General features: G+C 44.8%; 1 protein-coding gene across 4 annotated transcripts in view; it reads right to left on the bottom strand.

Annotated features, from left to right (window-relative positions):
• GABPB2 (GA binding protein transcription factor subunit beta 2) overlaps positions 1-17,093 on the bottom strand; it is a 30,319-nt gene extending 13,226 nt beyond the window's left edge. The window contains exons 1-6 of one of the 4 annotated variants that reach the window (XM_075908425.1): positions 16,860-17,090; positions 15,789-15,866; positions 14,305-14,444; positions 10,952-11,119; positions 5,373-5,567; positions 4,233-4,383 (exon numbers count right to left, since the gene is read on the bottom strand). In XM_075908425.1, the coding sequence (XP_075764540.1) occupies positions 4,233-4,383; positions 5,373-5,567; positions 10,952-11,119; positions 14,305-14,412 (622 nt within the window). In that variant the 5' untranslated portion in view covers positions 14,413-14,444; positions 15,789-15,866; positions 16,860-17,090. Of the gene's footprint in view, positions 1-4,232; positions 4,384-5,372; positions 5,568-10,951; positions 11,120-11,365; positions 11,466-14,304; positions 14,445-15,788; positions 15,867-16,859 lie in introns of those variants that run through there. The other 3 variants (XM_075908424.1, XM_014568961.2, XM_075908426.1) reach the window with 3 other exon arrangements.
• Between the last annotated feature and the right edge of the window lie 2,257 nt (positions 17,094-19,350).

Raw genomic sequence — 19,350 nt, forward strand, 5'->3', positions numbered from 1 at the left:
CTTTGACGGGGTCAACAAACATGTGGACAAGGATCCGGAAGATATAGTGTACTTAGATTTTCAGAAAGCCTTTGACAAGGTCCCTCACCAAAGGCTCTTAAGTAAAGTAAGTTATCATGGGATAAGAGGGAAGATCCTTTCATGGATTGATAACTGGTTAAAGACAGGAAACAAAGGGTAGGAATAAATGGTAAGTTTTCAAAATGGAGAGCGGTAACTAGTGGTGTCCCCCAAGAGTCAGTACTGGGACCAATCCTACTCAGTCTATTTATAAATGATCTGGGGAAAGGGGTAAACAGTGAGGTGGCAAAATTTGTAGGTGATACTAAACCGCTCAAGACAATTAAGATCAAAGCAGACTGAAGAGCTTCAAAAAGATCTCACCAAACTAAGTGATTGAGGAACAAAATGGCAAATGAAATTTAATGCTGATAAATGTAAAGTAATGCACATTGGAAAAAATAATCTGAATTATTCATACAATATGAGGACTTATTTAGCTATAACTAATCAAGAGAGATCTTGGAGTCATTGTGGATAGTTCTCTGAAAACATCCACTCAGTGTGCAATGGCAGTCAAAAGCACAAACAATGTTAGGAATCATTCAAAAAGGGATAGTGAATAAGATATAAAACATCTTATTGCCTCTATATAAAATCATGGTATGCCCAGATTTTGAATACTGCGTACAGATGTGGTCGCCTCATCTCAAAAAAAGATATACTGGCATTGGAAAAGCTTCAGAAAAGGTCAACAAAAATTATTAGGGGTTTGGAACAGGTGCCATATGAAGAGAAATTAAAAAAGACTGGAACTTTACAGCCTAGAAAAGAGAAGACTAAGGGGGGATATGATAGAGGTCTATAAAATCATGACTGGGGTGGAAAAAGTGAATAAGGAAAAGTTACTTACGTGTTCCCATAACATAAGAACTAGGGGTTACCAAAGTAAATTAATAGGTAGCAGGTTTAAAAGAAATAAAAGGAAGTTTTTCTTCACACCGCACATGGTTGGCCTGTGGAATTCCTTACCAGAAGAGGTTTTGAAGACCAGGACATTAACAGGGTTCAAGAAAAAACTAGAAAATTAATGGAGGTTAGGTCCATAGCTATTAGCCAGAATGGGTAGGAATGGTGTCCCATTCCCAGCCTCTGACAGAGGCTGGGAATGGGTGACAGAAGATGGATTATTTGATGATTCCCTGCCGCTGGGGCATCTGGCATAGGCCACTGTTGGAAGACAGGAGAATGGGCTAGATGAATCTTTGGTCTGGCCATGCTTATGTTCTAATATGTTTAAAACCACACATGATCAAAATACAGGGCCTTACCAGCACAGAAGAGATGAAGTCTGATTACACAGGCTGAATATAATTACCATTATGCAAAAGCTGTATGTGCAAAACCTGATTTTGCAGTATTACATTAATTTCAATTACAGCATTGCAAACGGCAAAATAATATTTTTAAAAGTCTGTAGGCATTAAGGATGTTAAGTATCGACTGACTAATCAAATAGTTGATGCATTTTGCATTGACTATTCAATTAGTTGATAGAGCGCTTCCACCTTTCAAGTAGGTCACCCAGCTGGCCCTGGGCTGCATGCGGCATTTCAAAGGGGCAGTGCTGCGTGGAGCCCGGCATCTGGCACCTCCTTCTTCCCCCACATTGCTGCCTCAGAACAAGGGGGGGGGGAAGAGCAACTAGTCAACTATCCGATAAGCATTTGCTTACTGAATAGTCAACTAGTCAGCTAGTCCTTCACATCCCTAGTCGGAATAAGCTAACTATACAACCCAAATTCTTTTAGTATTAAATTTTGCCTAAGTACGGACTCCATTCAGCACTGCTTTTTAGAAAATATATGTTTTGTTTGTTACAAATCAACAATCAAAGCTTTTACTTGAAAGCTAAATCAGTCTATTATAACTATTTAGCAATTTCAACATATTGTTTGAAAACCAGCTTCACAAAATACACCAGTCAGTTAAAATGCAACAAAGAAAATGGTGTAGACTATGAGAGAGTCAGCATATCAAGATGTTTGGACTGCAGATTTTGCTCTGTGCAAGGAACAAAAATCATCCCAATTCCAGTGCAAGAAGCTTCGTTCCTCAACTGACCACAGCAGTCCATTTCACTTGAAGACAGTACTAACAGAACAAGAAAAAAAGAAACCTAAGTGATACCAAAATTAGTATTTTAACCTGCTTGGACATGCAATAATGGATTTAAAAGTAGCCATTCTTCTACAAAGGAATTTTATTATTCAAGTACAGAGGGAGACAGCTGAATTGGAGTTCATTTACAAGTTTGATACTGCCAGCTTGGGATTTGAATAAAGATATTAACTGATTAATGCACTATACAGGCAATTTCCCCTACCTTTGAAATTTACATTTGCATATCAAATGCTACACAGGGGACAAATCCAGCCTAACTTAATTAGCTTCATTAACACTGATCCTACAGTTGACAGGTAACTGCTTTTGCAGCTGTATATACCCTGGATTCTGTAATTTCCACTCCAATTCATCTGATGAAGTGGTTTTATCCATGAAAGTTCATGACCTAACATATTTGTTAGTCTCTAACAAGCCACAGGACTGCTCGCTGTATTTAGTTGCAGACTTACCATGGTTCCCCCCCGAGACAAAATTGGTATATTCAATATGCCATTTTCATAAACATACAACTTTGTTACTTCTGAACAAAATTTCTTCAGTCAAGTACAGACATTTGTCCTCATTAAGGAGTTTCTAATTTTAAATAAACAATCATCTGCAAGCAAGAAGTGGTACAAAAAGTGTCTTCACTGATAAAAAAAAGTTAAACTACTTGCTATGTCTGAAATACAGTCTCTAATGCCCTCTTGTGGGCAAATAAGGGAAAAACCAATAACACGGGGGTCAGCAAACCATTATCCCCAAAATAGACCAGGAAGGACTATTAATGGAAATAAAGTTTTTCAGTTTGGCACCCAAAAAGAACAAAATGGGAAAAAACATGCAGGACTTTTCATATTTTTAACATTAACCAGATATTTGCAGCAATGCCATGTTTTAAGAAGTTTTAAGGAAAGTTGTGTCATTATCCATGTAAGTACTGAACAGAAATATTCCTGTTGATCCTCAAGTTTGGAGAGAGGGTTAATTGCAGAATTTATCAGTTTATTATAGAAAAAAAAAAATCACATGGAAAGTTCCTACTCAAAGTAAGTTCAGAGTCTCACTGAAGTCAGTGGGGACACACACAGGTTTAGGGTGCTGCTTTTATCAATCTGATTGCAGCACTGAGATCTTAGAACTGAAAATAGGAAACATCCACATTTGTAACACTGCTCCAGTCAACTACAGCAAACACTCATGCATGTGAACAGTCCCATTAATTTAAAAAATTACTCACATGCAGAAGTGTTTGCAGGGTCAGGCCCTCAACTTGCTTCATAAACCTTGTATTTAGAAGCCTCCTTAAGACTGAAAAAAAACAGTAGTTTGGACTTCCCAAATACAACAAACACAATATGTTATAAAGTCTCACATAAGGAAAGAATTTATGGTCAGCCTTAAATGATTTTTTTTTCCCCAGACAAAATTTATGGTAATAACTTGCTCTCTCGTTTTTATCATCTCTATCCTATTTGCTAAGAAAAAATAAGTTTGAGAAACCTGCACACCCAAGATACATTCACTACAGTGATTTTCCATCTGCTTCCTGATTTGACATTCAGATACACAAGATAACTCACTGTGCTCTTCCAGTTAATAAATAATAAAACAGAACACTAAATGAGTCCTTCACAAATTTAGGACATAGGTACCAAATGGGTACGTAGAAATTAGGTACCTACTCAAATTATTTTACCAATGGAATGGTCAGTGCATTGTAACTTGAATCCTTTACATTTCCCAAGTTATGAAGGTTTTATTTTATTGCTTATAAATAATAGTGAAATAGTGAAAATAGCAAAGCTCTCCACTGACTCAGTAGAACAACCCTTTTTATGCCACATGAAATTCTAGCTCATTATCTTTTCAGATAAAGCATATATATTTGACAGGGCAGGTATTCTGGTGCATTGCATTAGGTTTTAAAAATCTCTCTCTACCAACTTGGAACTTCTGCCTTCTACAATTCAGAAGACTGAACTGAGGTACCCACCTCTCTAAAAACCTTAAACCAGAAATATTTTGAAGAAACATTTTTCTCCTACATGTTCACAGACTCTTACCTGAGGTTGGTTTGGTGTTTGCTGAAGAAACAAAACTAGCAAGATTGAGAACTTCCCCTGATGCAAGGATAAATGGTGAGGCAACAGTCACTGTATTTGTGACAGGATTTGATCTCTCTGGATTCGTGTTTACCTGATTCTGCATTGCCTCCTTAAGAAGAAAATGCAATTAGACACATTTTTCTCTCATCTCCAATAAGAGAAATCATACTTAGCTACCATACAGCATTTTTGGGGCCTGATTCTCTACTGCTATGCACCTTCTGTGGTCAAAAAGTAACATTTTACACTGGGGTAAATTAAGGACGTTAAACTGTGGTTATCTGGCTAATCATGTAGTCAAGACGATAGCTCCAGGAGCCACCTCAAGCCTGGACTGAGAAGTCCCAGCATGTGCCAACTCCAGGAGCCACTTGCACTGCAACTCTGCATTTTAAATGTAGTAAGAGCTGCCGGGCTCATGCCGAGTCTAGCAGCCTCTGTTTGCAGTCCGCCAGGAACAGGGGCTGCTGCTGGAGCGAGAGAGGCACATGTGGCAGTGCTAGGAGAACCAGCTTTTTAAGCCAGCTCCCCCCATCACCAGCTCCTGTTCCCTCCTCCCCCTTGCTGCTTCTCACAGAGGCACCAAGGGGCGGGGGGAGAGCAAGTAGTCAATACTCCACTCGACTACTGGATAAGCTTATGCTTATCGGGTAGTCAAATACTCGCTAACGTCCCTAGAGTAAATCAATACACAAGTTACAGGACAACAGAGAATCAAGGCCACTATCTAAATAGCTTTTTCCAAACAATAATTAGTCAACCTTGTAATAAAATTAAAATAATCTGCATCTTTAATTCCCTTTTCCCAGAGGCATGTTTCTACAAAAATTCCAACAACAAAGTTAATTCAATGAGTTCAGATCTGAAGTTTCTACAGAGAGTCTGTCTGCAAAGAAACCCAATGAAGTTCAGAAATTTGCGACGTTCTTCAAATGTACTTCTTTAGTGATGAAGACACTAATGGCCACTGCAATATTTTACACAAGTTACTCTTTGATTCAGGCATGCCAACAAGAAAGTTTCAATAGAAAATGTTCATTCTCATTGCATTGGGAAATGCTGTAGGCAGATGATGTACTTTTTCTGTAATTAACCCACCTGCAGCATTACCAGAGTCTCTGCATTGTTCTTGTCCAAGGCTATATCAAAGGCTGATTTATCAAACTTGCTGAAAGCATGAACATCAGCTCCATACTTTATAAGCAATTCTACAACGTCTCGATGGTTGTGTTCTGTTGCCCAGTGTAAGGCAGTCATCTTCAACATATCCTTGGCATTTACATCAGCACCATTCTGAGAGAAATAAAAGCATTAGTTTAATCTAACTGTATTTTTTCCAGAGCATGGTCTCTCCCTGATTCCAAAGAAACAGGGAAACTAGTTAAACACAAAGGAATGAAATGCACAAAGTCACCTAAATCCTGTACTTAGGTAGCTAAGTCCCAGTTTTGGCTCCACTGGAATCCACAAAACTCCTGCCAAACCCTACCGGTGCCAAAACTCACTCAGCACCTGCATTTGTCAGAGTAAAAGTTCCCTGGGCACCTATGTTTCTGCCTCTAGGCATGTGCAGAGCAGCCTAATGGGGAAGACAGATGTTTGGCTGCCTAAGTCACACACACAGCTTGATTCAGTAGGTATGCTCAGCGGTGCTTAAGAGGCAGAAAAATGACAGGTTCCCATTCAGAGATTGCTGGAGAGGTCCCTCCCTGCAGCCTAAAGTTAGGGACCTGTCTCAGAGAAGAGTGCACACGCCCCTCATCAGCATCTCCAATTGGTACTTTAGCATGGAGCTGGCTTTTGTGGATTCAATTCTAACACCTCTCTCCCACATTTGTTACAGGCAATACAGACGCCTAGCCTGACTTTGTGGATCACAGTGTTGTTCCTGTGAGGTTTCTAGGCACCTAAAGTTCAGTGCCACCATCATGCTCAGCATTGTAACATCTAAGTCCTTCATGGACTCCACCTAGCATGATATCAAATACGTGCATATCCAGGCACGTACCACTTTAGAGATTTGCATTGATATTCATCTCTTATAAATACACTTATCCTAGGTTATTATTAGACAATCTTTCTATTAAACGGCCACCATTTTGTCTGTCTATCATGGGATTTTCAACTTTCACACACACACACACACACACACACACACACACACACGTATACAAACATATGGGTGTGCATTGTATTTGTATTGCAAGGGTTGGAAGGGCTTCTGCCGAGTGGCTTAGGGGCTAGGGCATTTGCCTGGGGAGTGCAGTGTGGTGGGCTTGAGCCCTGTTCCCCCCTCCGCAGATCAAGCTCTGCTCCCCCCACATCCTAGAGGATGGAGCTGGCTCCCACATTAGGAAGGCAGGATAAGGGATCCTCTGAAGGCAGGGAGGTGGGGTGGGTTCTGGAGTGCCTTAGGGGACAGAGCATTTGCCTGGGGCACACAGGGTGGTGGGCTCAAATCCAGCAACCTTGGGAGCAGCTGGAGGCTTGAATATCTTGCTCTTCAGTGATCTCCTTCAACCTCCACCAGTATCAGGCAGTCCCATTTATAAACAACCTGGTTCAATGAGACCTGCTGTGCATCTCTGGCACCTCTGTATCTTTTATGAATTGACTGAAAACATGTGACAGGGAAGGGATACGACATTTATTGAAATTTTAAATAATCTTCAAGAGGAAAAACCTCACATGAGAACAACTAAATATTTTACTACATAAATGTGAGGAAAGAAAACAAGGGGACTTTTCACTCGGAAAAGCTTTGAGAATCATGCCAACTTGTAAAATGGTAGATGACCACAATAATCAAGTTTCGTCCAGTTTAGACAATGCAAACCTCCAAATGTTCACAATCACAGCGCAAGATATCCTTACTGAGCAGAGAAGATGAGTGCCTAACCTTTATCAAGCTATCCAACAAAGATTAATCAAATGGCAGGCATTCCAAAGAGAATTGAAATACATCTGGGTGCTGAAGTTATGTTTCGGTACAAACTGGCACCATCACCAATATAATATGGCCCTACAACCAAACTTACAAAACTGCTATCACTAAAGTTGAAATGCAAATGTAAGAAAACACATCAACGAGCCAATCACATGTCAATTTCAAACAAATTTTGGATACGGCTTGGTGGAGCTGTGAATGCTTCCAATCATCCACACTTATGCTGTCACCATCCACAAACTACAAAGGAACACGGTGGATAGAGCAGTTGTAAACCTTGGCTCTCAATACTTTGCGTCAGCTCAACCATTTGTGGTGCTCAGTTGAGTACGTTCTTTAGAAGGCATAGAGATTGACAAAAATCGATCCAAACAAATTAATGGGCAACAATGTTTGCCATAAAGATGCCTTACAAGAATTACAGCGTCTTCAAAGCCTTCCTCCTTTTCACCAACGAAATAATTGATCGATCTCCTCAATTAAATTAGCGAATATAACTCGAGTCCATGTATAACACGCACTTGTGCATTACCCGTGGTTTTTCTTTCACGTGTAAAAAAAAAATCTTCCATTACCTGTGGAGGTACATAACCCGCAGGTAATGAACTGCAGCTGAGGCCGCTGAGCAAAAAGTACTACGCTATTACCGGTATATAAGGCCTACGAACCACACTGTTTTAAAACCCCTTCAGTTTATAACAAGATATTTGTAAGGATGCCTATGCGCAAATCATATACATTCGATTTTAAATGATCTGTTCTGACATATGCAAAAGAAAATGGCAATAGAGCAGTGGGGAGAACATTTTTTGTCAATGAAAAGTCTATTCGGGAGTGGAAAAAAGAAGAAACGGAAATTGAGAAACACTGCTGTTCTTATTAAATTAAATTCTTATTAAATCGAAGATGCTGATTTTATCATGTTAGTCTTCTTTTAATCTGAGTAAAAATCAGCTTGTATAAGATGCGGACATGTATAACCTGCGGGGGGGGGGGGGGAAAGGGGTTGTAAATACATGTATAACCTGCGCGTTATATTTGCTAATTCATGGTACTTTATCCTTGCCTTACACACAACTGTTTTTCATTACAAATGTAAATACCTAGAGCAAAAAATTTTTTGAAAAAAAATTTAGCTCAAAATATATAAGCATATCAAAACGAACCTGGCAGTTTTTATTACTTGAAACACACTAGATTTAAGACCAAAAATATAAAAATAAAAACAAATATTAAAAAAACTTTAAAAAGACAATCTTTATAAAAGCACACCAAAGACTTTAAAAAAAAAGTGCACCAAAAAGTCAAAAATAAAGTTAAGCTAGCAATTTGGGAAGAAGATTGAATGGCTAACAGTTAGCAACTACAGTAGACTTCCAATAATCTGGCACCTTTGGGACCTAGGTGGTGCCGGATTATCGGATATGCTGGAATACCAGGAGGTACTATAAGAGGGCATACTCCCAACCCAATCCCCCTTCCTTTCCCTCCCCTCCCCTTCGCCAGAGCCAAACACCTCCCCTCCCTGCTGTAACTCAGTCCTCCTTCTCCCCCAACCTTATGTCCGGGTCCCAAGACAACTGCCTGTGCTCAGCAGCCGGCTGCTAGCAAGTGCAGGCTGGATGCTGTGAGAGCTGGGGACCATAAGCAGAATGGCGTGGGGCTGTGAACGCAGCGGCCCAGCTGCGAGAGCGACTGACTGGAGCACCTCTGGGTTCCAGTTGATGCCAGACTATTGGGAGTGCCGGATCCCGGACAATTGGAGTTTTACTGTAGCTTGAATCATACTTAGCCATTCAATCTTTTTCCTAAATTGCTAGCTTAAAACTTCTTTTGACTTTTTGGTGCACCTTTTTATTATTTTTAGTCTTTTGGTGTACTTTTAGAAAGACTGTCTTTTTAAAAAGCTTTTTTTATATTTTTTTATTTGTTACAATAGGTAAATCAATTCAGACAATATGATTCTTTAAGCAAAGTGTTGCTTTACCTTATCCTGAAGTACATGCTTCCTGCTCTACTGCACAGGCATTACACTAAGTTTTCAATCAGCATTTCTCAAACTGGGGTTCCAACCTAACCGGGGGCTGCAAGACTATTGTAGAAGATTGCAGAATTGCTACCTTATATTCTGTGGCACTGCCTTCAGAGATGGGTGGCCAAAGAGTGGTGGCTTCTGGCTGCTCACCCAGTTCTGAAGGTGCCACGGCCAATAGCACCAGAGATGTGGAGTGTTATGGGTGGCATGCAGGAAGGAGGGGAAAGGTGTTGTCACAGCCTGAAATATTTTCAAAGGGGGCCCAGCAAAAAAGAAAAAAAAAGTTTGGGAACTTGTTTTACATTCCCTGTATTTATCATTATATTAAGCAGTGATTTCATTGAACAATTCTGAGGTTTTCTTTAGAAAAGTTTTTAAAATTATAGTTAGAGGGGAAAGAAGTTTTGTATTTCATCCTACCAGTTGAACCTTTCTAGTCCAGCACCCTTGGTACCTGACCAGTGCCAAACCACAGATCAATATTGTCTAGAAGCATTACCAACGCTTCCACTGCTTACTGGGCTCTTTGAAAACATTTAGGGATAAATTAGAGCTAAACAGCAGTACAGACCATTACAGCCACCAGTCCTGGCTTTCAAACAAACTTTACAGAACCATAGGAAATTTGGCCATATGCATGATAAACAGACATCCAACTAACTAAAATTATGCCAACCACAAATGTTGCCAACCACAAATGTTGCCAGACCAGGGAGTGCTAGACTAGAGAGGTTCAACCTGTAAAAATAAAAATATTGAATTGGCATTAATCTAACTTCTTCACATAGAGCAGCGGTTCCCAACCCCCAGTCTATGGACCAGTGGCAGGCCGTGGACCCATCTGATGGGCTGCAGCACATTGCCACACAATGCCCCCAGCTTTTATTTAGTTCTGCCCCCTGGGGCTCCTAGGGAATTCCCTTCCTGTGCACTTCCACACGCAGCAGCAGGGTAAGTGGGGCAGCTGGTAGCTGGGTGTGCTGCGGCTGGAGCTAGAACCATGGTGAGGCTCTCCCTACTGGGGCAGCCTCACCGTGGTCCCAGTTCCAGCTCCAGCGACCGCTGTGCAACCCACCGGCAGGGCCAAGCATCATGTGCATGGAAGCTGTCACGGCTGGCAGGGCCAAGCACCGAGTGCAGGGCAGCTGCTCTTGCGACCCCGTTCTTCTCCCTCCCCACTAAGCAGGAACTTTCCCCGGGCCTCCAGCTGCTCCCAGCCAGAAGGTACACACATTATTATTATGCATTATTAAGTGCATAGGAAAATATGAACATGCAGAATGTGTCAGCACAGTCAGACTTGTTAGTTCTGCCTCTAATTCTAGTGCAATTGAGGCAAAAGGTTTGGACTGGAGAATACTCTTTAACAAGTATTAGCAACTATTTTATTGTTTTTTTAAATGTTTGTTTGCAGCAGTTTTTTCAAATTCTTGTTAACCATCATGTCTCCCCTCCTTTGAATTGCCTGCTTTACCATGGGCTAAAATTACCATCATGAATATGCAAATGAATTAATTACCATAATGATTATGCAAATATTTCAGTGTCGCCAACAGTTTTTGATTGAGTTTGCCTCTCTGCAGTATAAAAAAAGGTTAGGAACTGCTGACAGAATAATGCCTGAACAGTGACATTACAACGTTACTGATCAGATTAATATTCTGCAGACTGTTTTATGTGTGACATATCACTTACCCTAATTAGCAGTTCTACAATATGTGTATGTCCATCGGCTGCAGCCATATGCAAAGGGGTCCTGTCCACTTTGGTTCGAGCATCTCTGCTAACACCTGCTCGAAGCAGCACTTCTGCTGTTGAATAATGGCCATACTGGGCCGCGAGGTGAAGAGGTGATGTCCCAAGCTGTATATTAAAAATGTTTTTTTTTTTTTAAGTTCTGTTCAACATAGATGTGGAAGCACCTATTTATTTCCATTAACGTGTTCAGCAATTTTAAGGAACTATAAATTACATCCCTACCACATCTCTCACAGAAGGGAAAGGACAAACCCCTAAGTGCCCAGGAGCCAGGGGCAAAACCAAGTGACCTGGCCATAGGGGCTGAGTGTCAAGAAGTGGTAAAGGGCTGAGTGTAAAAGGATAGATCACCATGGGACCTGGAGAGCAGCTCCTGGCAGGAGTCACCCAATCCAGAGAGATGGCTGTGGTATGCTCTGCCACAAGGGATCAAGCCAACCAGCAATTGACCCTGCAACAAGCACCAAGTGTATAAATTAATAATTGGGATGATATTCTGTGCATAGATAGCAAACAAAATTAATTCTGATCATCTGCACTAAGGCAAAGGCTTAAAATATATTGAACGCTGAACTAAAGTTCTGTCAAACAAAATTTGATATACAATTACTTTAGATGAAACATTTTAAATATATCCACAAAAATAAAAAAGGCTTTAGAATCAATATTAGTGTCTTACTGCTCTAATTCCCTCTTACAATTTTTAAGATGAAGATTTAAATGTACTTTACAAGTTAATACAGGCAGTCCCCGGGTTACGTACAAGATAGGGACTGTAGGTTTGTTCTTAAGTTGAATCTGTATGTAAGTCGGAACTGGCGTCCAGATTCAGACACTGCTGAAACTGACCGCCAGTTCTGACTTACATACAGAATCAACTTAAGAACCCCAGGCGTCCCCAAGTCAGCTGCTGCTGAAACTGATCAGCAGCTGATTGCAGGAAGCCCGGGGCAGAGCAACTCTGCCTGGGGCTTCCTGTAGTCAGCGCTGGTCAGTTTCAGCAGAAGCTGACTTGGGGACGCCTGGGGCAGAGCAGCTGGGGTGCTACTGGACCAACCCAGCAGCACCCCATCTGCTCTGCCCCAGACGTCCTGATTCAGCCGCTGCTGAAACTGACCAGCAGCGGCTGAATCAGGACCTGGGGCAGAGCAGCTGGGGTGCTGCCGGGTTGGTCCAGTAGTGCCCACGGGCACTGCAGGACCAATCGGCAGCGCCCCAGCTGCTCTGCCCCAGAGTCCAAAACAAAATCCTGGTCTGCTGGGGGGGGGGGGGGGGGGAGCACACTAGCTGCGCCCCCCCCCCCCCCCAGCAGACCAGGGACACGGGGAGCAGAGCCGCAGTGGCAGCAGGGTGCCGCGCCTCTGAGGCTTTGCTCTGGCAAAGGCTCTGAGGCGCGGGACCCCCCGCGGCTGCGGCTTCAGTCAGGGTGCCTGTGGTCTGCTGGGGACCGTCCCCAGCAGACCACAGGCACCCGGACTGAAGCCGCAGCCGCGGGGGGTCCCGCGCCTCTGAGGCTTTGCCAGAGCAAAGCCTCAGAGGCGCGGGGAACCGCCGCTGCTGCCGCTCCAGTCTGGGTGCCTGTGGTCTGCTGGGGACGGTCCCCAGCAGACCACAGGCACCCGGACTGAAGCCGCAGCCGCGGGGGGGTCCCGCGCCTCTGAGGCTTTGCCAGAGCAAAGCCTCAGAGGCGCGGGGAACCGCCGCTGCTGCCGCTCCAGTCTGGGTGCCTGTGGTCTGCTGGGGACGGTCCCCAGCAGACCACAGGCACCCGGACTGAAGCCGCAGCCGCGGGGGGGTCCCGCGCCTCTGAGGCTTTGCCAGAGCAAAGCCTCAGAGGCGCAGGGAACCGCCGCTGCTGCCGCTTTGACTGAAGCGGCAGCAGCGGCGGTTCCCCGCGCCTCTGAGGCTTTGCTCTGGCAAAGCCTCAGAGGCGCGGGACCCCCCCCCGCGGCTGCGGCTTCAGTCCGGGTGCCTGTGGTCTGCTGGGGACTGTCCCCAGCAGACCACAGGCACCGGGTCTCATGCGGCAGCAGCGGGGGTTCCCGCGCTTCTGAGGCTTTGCTCTGGCAAAGCCTCAGAAGCGCGGGAACCCGCCCGCTGCTGCCGCTTGGGTCCCGGTGCCTGTGGTCTGCTGGGGACGGTCCCCAGCAGACCACAGGCACCGGCACCCAAGTGGCAGCAGCAGCGGTTCCCGCGCTTCCGAGGCTTTGCTCTGGCAAAGCCTCAGAAGCGCAGGAACCCGCCCGGTGCCCCTGGTCTGCTGGAGACGGTCTCCAGCAGACCAGGGGCACCGGAGCAGCTTACGAACGGGGCTTTCTCGCCCCGACTTCCGGGGCGAGAAAGCTCCATTCGTAAGTGCGGATCCGACGTAAGTCGGATCCGCGTAAGTCGGGGACTGCCTGTAATCATTTTAAAGAAGGATTTTTTTTTAAACCCACACTAGGTAAAAATTCAACATTCTATAACTGTGGCACTCAAAGTGGCTATGCTGGCAACTTACCTGCAGCATGAATGTCATTGTTCAGCCCCATTTTGTGACTATTTACAATCACACTTAACTTCGCTACCCATAACTTGTCCCATTTACCCCAGTGAGGCTACTCAATGATAGTAAAGTTATTCACAGACCTACTGCAAGAACAGGCTCAGCCAGTATTGACAACTTTCAGGATCAGGGTCTAAGCATGCATAAATTCTTACAAAAATGGGTATGATTAGGAATTCTTGCTGCTTCAATGAAAAGTCACAGTTAATCAGTCAGGTCCCTGCCACATAAACTTCCGATAATCCGGCACCTTTAGGACCCAGGGGGTGCCGGATTATCAGATATGATAGACTATCAGAAGGGGGGGCTATGCGGGGTCTGGGGTGGAGTGCGGGGGATGCGCCCCTCGGTGCTGCGGGACCAACCCGGCAGCACCCCAGCTGCTCTGCCCCAGGCTTCCTGGAGTCAGCCGCTGCTGAAACTGACCAGCGGGGAAGAGCTGCTTTGCCCCCAGCTTCCAGGAGTCAGCCTCTGGTCAGTTTCAGCAGCAGCTGAATCGGGGAAGCCGGGGACAGAGCAGCTCCAATTGTCCGGCTGCCCGGAGCACTTCCGGGTTCCAGATGGTGCCAGACTATCAGGAGTGGAGTTTTACTGTAGTTACAAAGGGAGGGTAACCATGAGCTAAGTTAGGACTCTAAGGCTATCAACCTACTCTTTAGGCTACCCTCAAAGTATCTGTTCTATATTGTAGTTGGAGCAATTACCTTTACAGAGAAATTAGCCTTTTCTATTAAAAAAAAATTACCCAGTCAGTGGTGAAAGGAGCACCATTTGCCATTAATGTTCTAACTTCATCATCTTCCCCTTTGCGAGCTGCTTCTAGCAACCTCTTCCCAAGGTCCACTAACGACATCTTTATACATGGGAACAAATATTTTCAGAAAGCTGCATTTAAAACAGAAAAAAAATTAAATGTTCAATATGACTAAAATATTATCACCCAAGCTAGAACATAGATAGATGCACCCTGGAAATCAATGGCTGATTCAGCCAATGAGTTCAAGTATTTATGAAAATAAATAAGTATCTTAACATTCAGTACTTGCAACATGATGAGAATGCAAGCAAATTGCCACCATAATCCTGCTACTGGATCAGCTGAAACAAATCAATGGCTCAAGTGAAACCCATTGATTTTGGAGTTTAGTATGGACCTGATTCCAAGTCTACAACAGAAACAGCAGCCATACTTCGTACTTATTGTATTTTGCAAAGTTAAATTACTTCATCTTCACAAATACCCCAACCCAAAGAGTTAGGGGGCTGGTATCCCTGTCCTCATTTTACAGCTGGCAGTCACTAAAGTGACTTGTCCAAATTCATAAATGGAGTTTATTTTAGACCTGGAAATAGGAACTCTTGGGAAATAGTCCTGCGCTAAGTCTTCTACAATTTAAAGCTATATAAAATAGTAATAAGAAGATCTGAAATTCTTGTCTGATACTGATAGTGGCATTTAATTCCTATGAAGAATTGACTTGAAGCCTAAGTATTAATTTACCTGTGAGGCTCTTCAATTGGCTACAAGTGAATGTCTATGTATATCAGTACTGAACTGCAAAGTTAATCAATGCATCTCCCTGTTTTCTTTAACAGGGAGAAAAGCTTTATGAAAAAAGTTATTCCATTGCACTGAACAATTCAACATGTCCAAATATACTGTAAGTGACCAAGCAAATATCAGTAAAACAATCTTTTAAAAAACTAATTCACCTCAAGTAACATGTCCAATATAAACAAACATTTCCCCATGTAAAATAGGATTTTTACAAGACAGTATTTTAAAGCTTACTAAATAATTATTATATGCAAATTATTATACACAGAAGACTGCAGTGTGACAATTTCAGCTCTGTCATAAAGACTTAAGGTTCATGGAAACAAACTTGAAAGAAGAAAAAAATCCCGCTCTATTTCTAGTTGTTCAGACAGCTTGCATGATGACACCTTAAAAGGGCCACTTTAAACAAGCTTTGCTTCATCTTAAAGCATTCTACATTTGTTGCTGAACCTTTTAGATCTGACCCAATTCCCACAGATGCTTGCATACATTTTAACTGTAGCCAGCTCCTACAATGAGCACCATATACCACAAAACTGGCATAATGTGCCCAGCTCATTATAGGATCAGGACCTCCCTGTACATAAACACTGACTTTGAGGCGATTATGTATATGTGTAAATATTGGCAAGTGTTTGCAGGATCATCATGACCTTAGCTTTACTTACCCTGATTCTTAGGAGTACAGCTTTTATGTTCAATGATCCTTTAACAAGTATCAGAAGTGTAACCATGTTAGTCTGTATCTGCAAAAACGAGTTGTCCTGTAGCAACTTAAAGACTAATAGATTTATTTGGGCATACGCTTTCACCACTTTGTCAGTCTTTAATGCTCTACAGGACTGCTCATTGTTTTTACTCCTTCAACAGTATTTTAAGCCCAAATACTGCAAACACGTCTACACTTGACGCACATGTATAGCTCCACTGAATTCAATGTACATAAAGTTAATCTTGGTGTAAATATTTGCACTATTGGGACTTAATGTTGTGGGTTGGGATTTAATTTTCTTAACTACTAACCCTGCAATTTCTTTCATAGCACTTTAACTATCCTATATTCATTGTTAAACACCGACACGATCATCCCTCGGGAGCCTCCCACCCTATTTGTAGGATCGGATGCCTGAAACTTTTGAAATGTATTTCTAGTGGTCACTGATGTACGGATGTGTTTGTGACACTCAGGTCCCAACCCGCCCATATCCAGGGAAGCGGAGAGCCAGGGAACCGAACTATAAACCCTGCTCATTGGCAGATTGCAAACCACTTCAAGCGGGGAGATGCTGCTGCACCAGCCCTGATTCCAGCACCTAAGTCCACTTCCCTCCCCACCAGCAGCAACACGTGTCTCAATTAAAGCAAGAAACCTTTTGCCTTTAAGGGAGCAGGATGCAGGGGTCAACTCCCAGACCTTTTCCCATTAATTCTGGGTCCTGCAGCCCCTGCAACCCTGGGGGCTCTGCCCCCACCACTAAGGCTCCGAGACACCCTGTCCCTGCCCTCCCCTCAGCCCCACGGAATTGGGATCCCCCCACAGGGATTCCCCCCACTTTGCCCTCCCCCCCAAGTGAGGAGCCCCCCCTCCAGTTCAGGCTTCAGCCCTTTGCCCCAGCCTCTCAAGAGGAGGGGAGACCTTGTCATTCCCCCCCCCCCCCCGGCCAGGCAACGTATCCCCACATCCTCCAGGGATTCCCCCCCCCAGGCCTCCTCCCCAAACTGACCCCCTACACACTTACCCCAGCAAAGCGGGGCCCCCAACGGCGCCAGCGTGGACGCCCCACCGGCCCGAGTGGGGGAGGGGTGGTCGCTGGCGTTGGCGGCTTTAACTGCCCCCCCACTACTCAGGAGGGAGGGAGACAAAATGGCGGACCCGGAAGTGGAAGGAGCCCCCTCCCCCCACGCGGCGGAGGGATACGCCATGGGGGGGGGGGGCGTCCCAAAGACTCGGCCTCCTCGCTGGTCACACGGACCGTTATAGGGGGCGGGGCAGTTACTAGACGTAGGAGTGGGGATTTCCCCGGTCGAGTCACCGCTGTATCCCTCCACTACGGGCCCCCAGCTCCCCTCAGCCCACTAGACCCTTCAATAAGCCCTCTCCGGGGCCGCCCACTGCGGCAGCAATGGCAGCCCGGGGTATCTCGAGCGCTCGTTACCGATTCACGGTCTCGGGCAGGAGGAAACTCCCCCGCCCCCGCGCCAGGATTATTTTTTTTTCCGGGCGGAGGGATATCACGGGGTTAATACAAAAGAGAGCGCGCGAACAGCTGCCCTTGTAGTTGTGACCGAGCGCTCGGCGGCAACGAGCGCCAAGGATGAAAGTGTGCGGGTGTGGGGCACCCCCCCCCCCTCCCGGGCACCCATGGGTCCCCGCCCTTCTGAGGGATCCTTTATAAGTTTAGGGTGGACCCCCCACGCTATGAGTCCCCCCCCCCACCCACTTTGAATGCACCTCATGGCTGTGTCTAGACTGGCCAGTTTTTCTGGAAAATCAGCCACTTTTCTGGAAAAACTTGCCAGCCGTCTACACTGGCCGCTTGAATTTCGGTAAACGCACGTAAGATTGTCAGTGCTTTTGCGGAAATACTATGCGGCTCCTGTTCAGGCAAAAGTCCTTTTGCGCAAAACGTTTGCGCAAGAGGGCCAGTGTAGACAGCTCAGATTTGTTTTCCGCAAAGAAGCTTTTGCGGAAAAGCGTCCGTGCCAATCTAGACGCTCTGTTCCAAAAATGCTTTTAAAGGAAAACTTTTCCGTTAAAAGCATTTCCGGAAAATCATGCCAGTCTAGACGTAGCCCATGAGACCCACAAGTGCACAAACCACCTGTCCCCCTTCATGCCTTCCTGGTCCCCAGGTGGGAAAATGCATTGAAACCAGCCCTGGTGACATCTAGTTGTAAAGGGGTACGAGTGGTACCCATACCACTGTCGTCCCCCCCCCTCCAATAATCAGGGCTGGTGCTCCCCAAGTGGAGATGCAGCGAGGGGTCCTGTGGCACCTTATAGACTAACCGAAGTATTGGAGCATAAGCTTCCGTGGGCAAAGACCCACTTCATCAGATGCCTGCCCACGAAAGCTTTGGAGATTCAGACTAACACGGCTACCCTTCTGATACTTGACACCAGCTATGTCTACACTTGCGTCTTCTTGCGCGAGTAATATGCAAATGAGGCTAAGCATTGAATATCGCCAAGCCTCATTTGCATAACTAATTAGCCGCCATTTTGCGGAAGAGGTTCTTGCACAAGACGGAGATGTCTACACTGCCCCTTCTTGCGCAAGAAAAACCCTCTTGTGCAATGCCGTTCTTCCTCTCAAGTAATAGGTGTAACGGCCTTGCACAAGAGGGTTTTTCTTGCGCAAGAAGGGGCAGTGTAGACAGCTCCGTCTTGCGCAAGAACCTCTTCTGCAAAAATGGTGGCTCATTAGTTATGCAAATGAGGCTCGGCGATATTCAATGCTTAGCCTCATTTGCATATTACTCGCACAAGAAGACGCGAGTGTAGACATAGCCACCAAGTGGAGATGACTCCTGATCCCAACCTAAAAAGTCGTACATGACCCATCGTGGGTACGGCAGGCAGAAAAATGCTGCAGCCTGAAATCCAAGACATTTTATGAGGATTTGTTAAACCAGGGGTGGGGAACCTTAGGCCTGGTGGCAGGATGCTGCCCTCTGCTTGCCAGGATCTGGCCTCTGGAGGATCATGGCCTCAGCTCAGCATTAGGGAGCCCACACTGGCCCTCCACCCCCCCGCTACTCCATGGCAAGGCTGGAGCCAGGCCCATATGCAACAATTTCTCTGGTGGAGGAGTGCTGTTTTTTTTTTTATAAACGTGGACCACAATTTTTAAAATACAAAGGAGTTCAAAATAAGACAAGAAGCAATGGGCTTAAACTGCAGCAAGGGAGATTTAGGTTGGACATTAGGAAAAACTTCCTATCAGGGTGGCTAAACACTGGAATAAATTGCCTAAGGAGATTGTTGAATCGCCATCACTGGTAGGGTTGCCAGATGGTTTCAACAAAAATACCGGACACACTTGACATTACATCGCAATCTACATTACATCTTATTTAGAAAATACCAGACGTTTATATTTTCTCATTTATATTTTTTCAATTTGTTTCCCAAACAGACAGCTCAAATACTGGACTGCCCAGTTCAAAACCGGATACCTGACAACCCTAATCACTGGAGACAGGAGCGGCCCTAGCAGAGCTGCCGGC

The sequence above is a fragment of the Pelodiscus sinensis genome, chromosome 24 (genome assembly GCF_049634645.1).
Source record: "Pelodiscus sinensis isolate JC-2024 chromosome 24, ASM4963464v1, whole genome shotgun sequence".
NCBI lineage: Eukaryota > Metazoa > Chordata > Testudines > Trionychidae > Pelodiscus > Pelodiscus sinensis.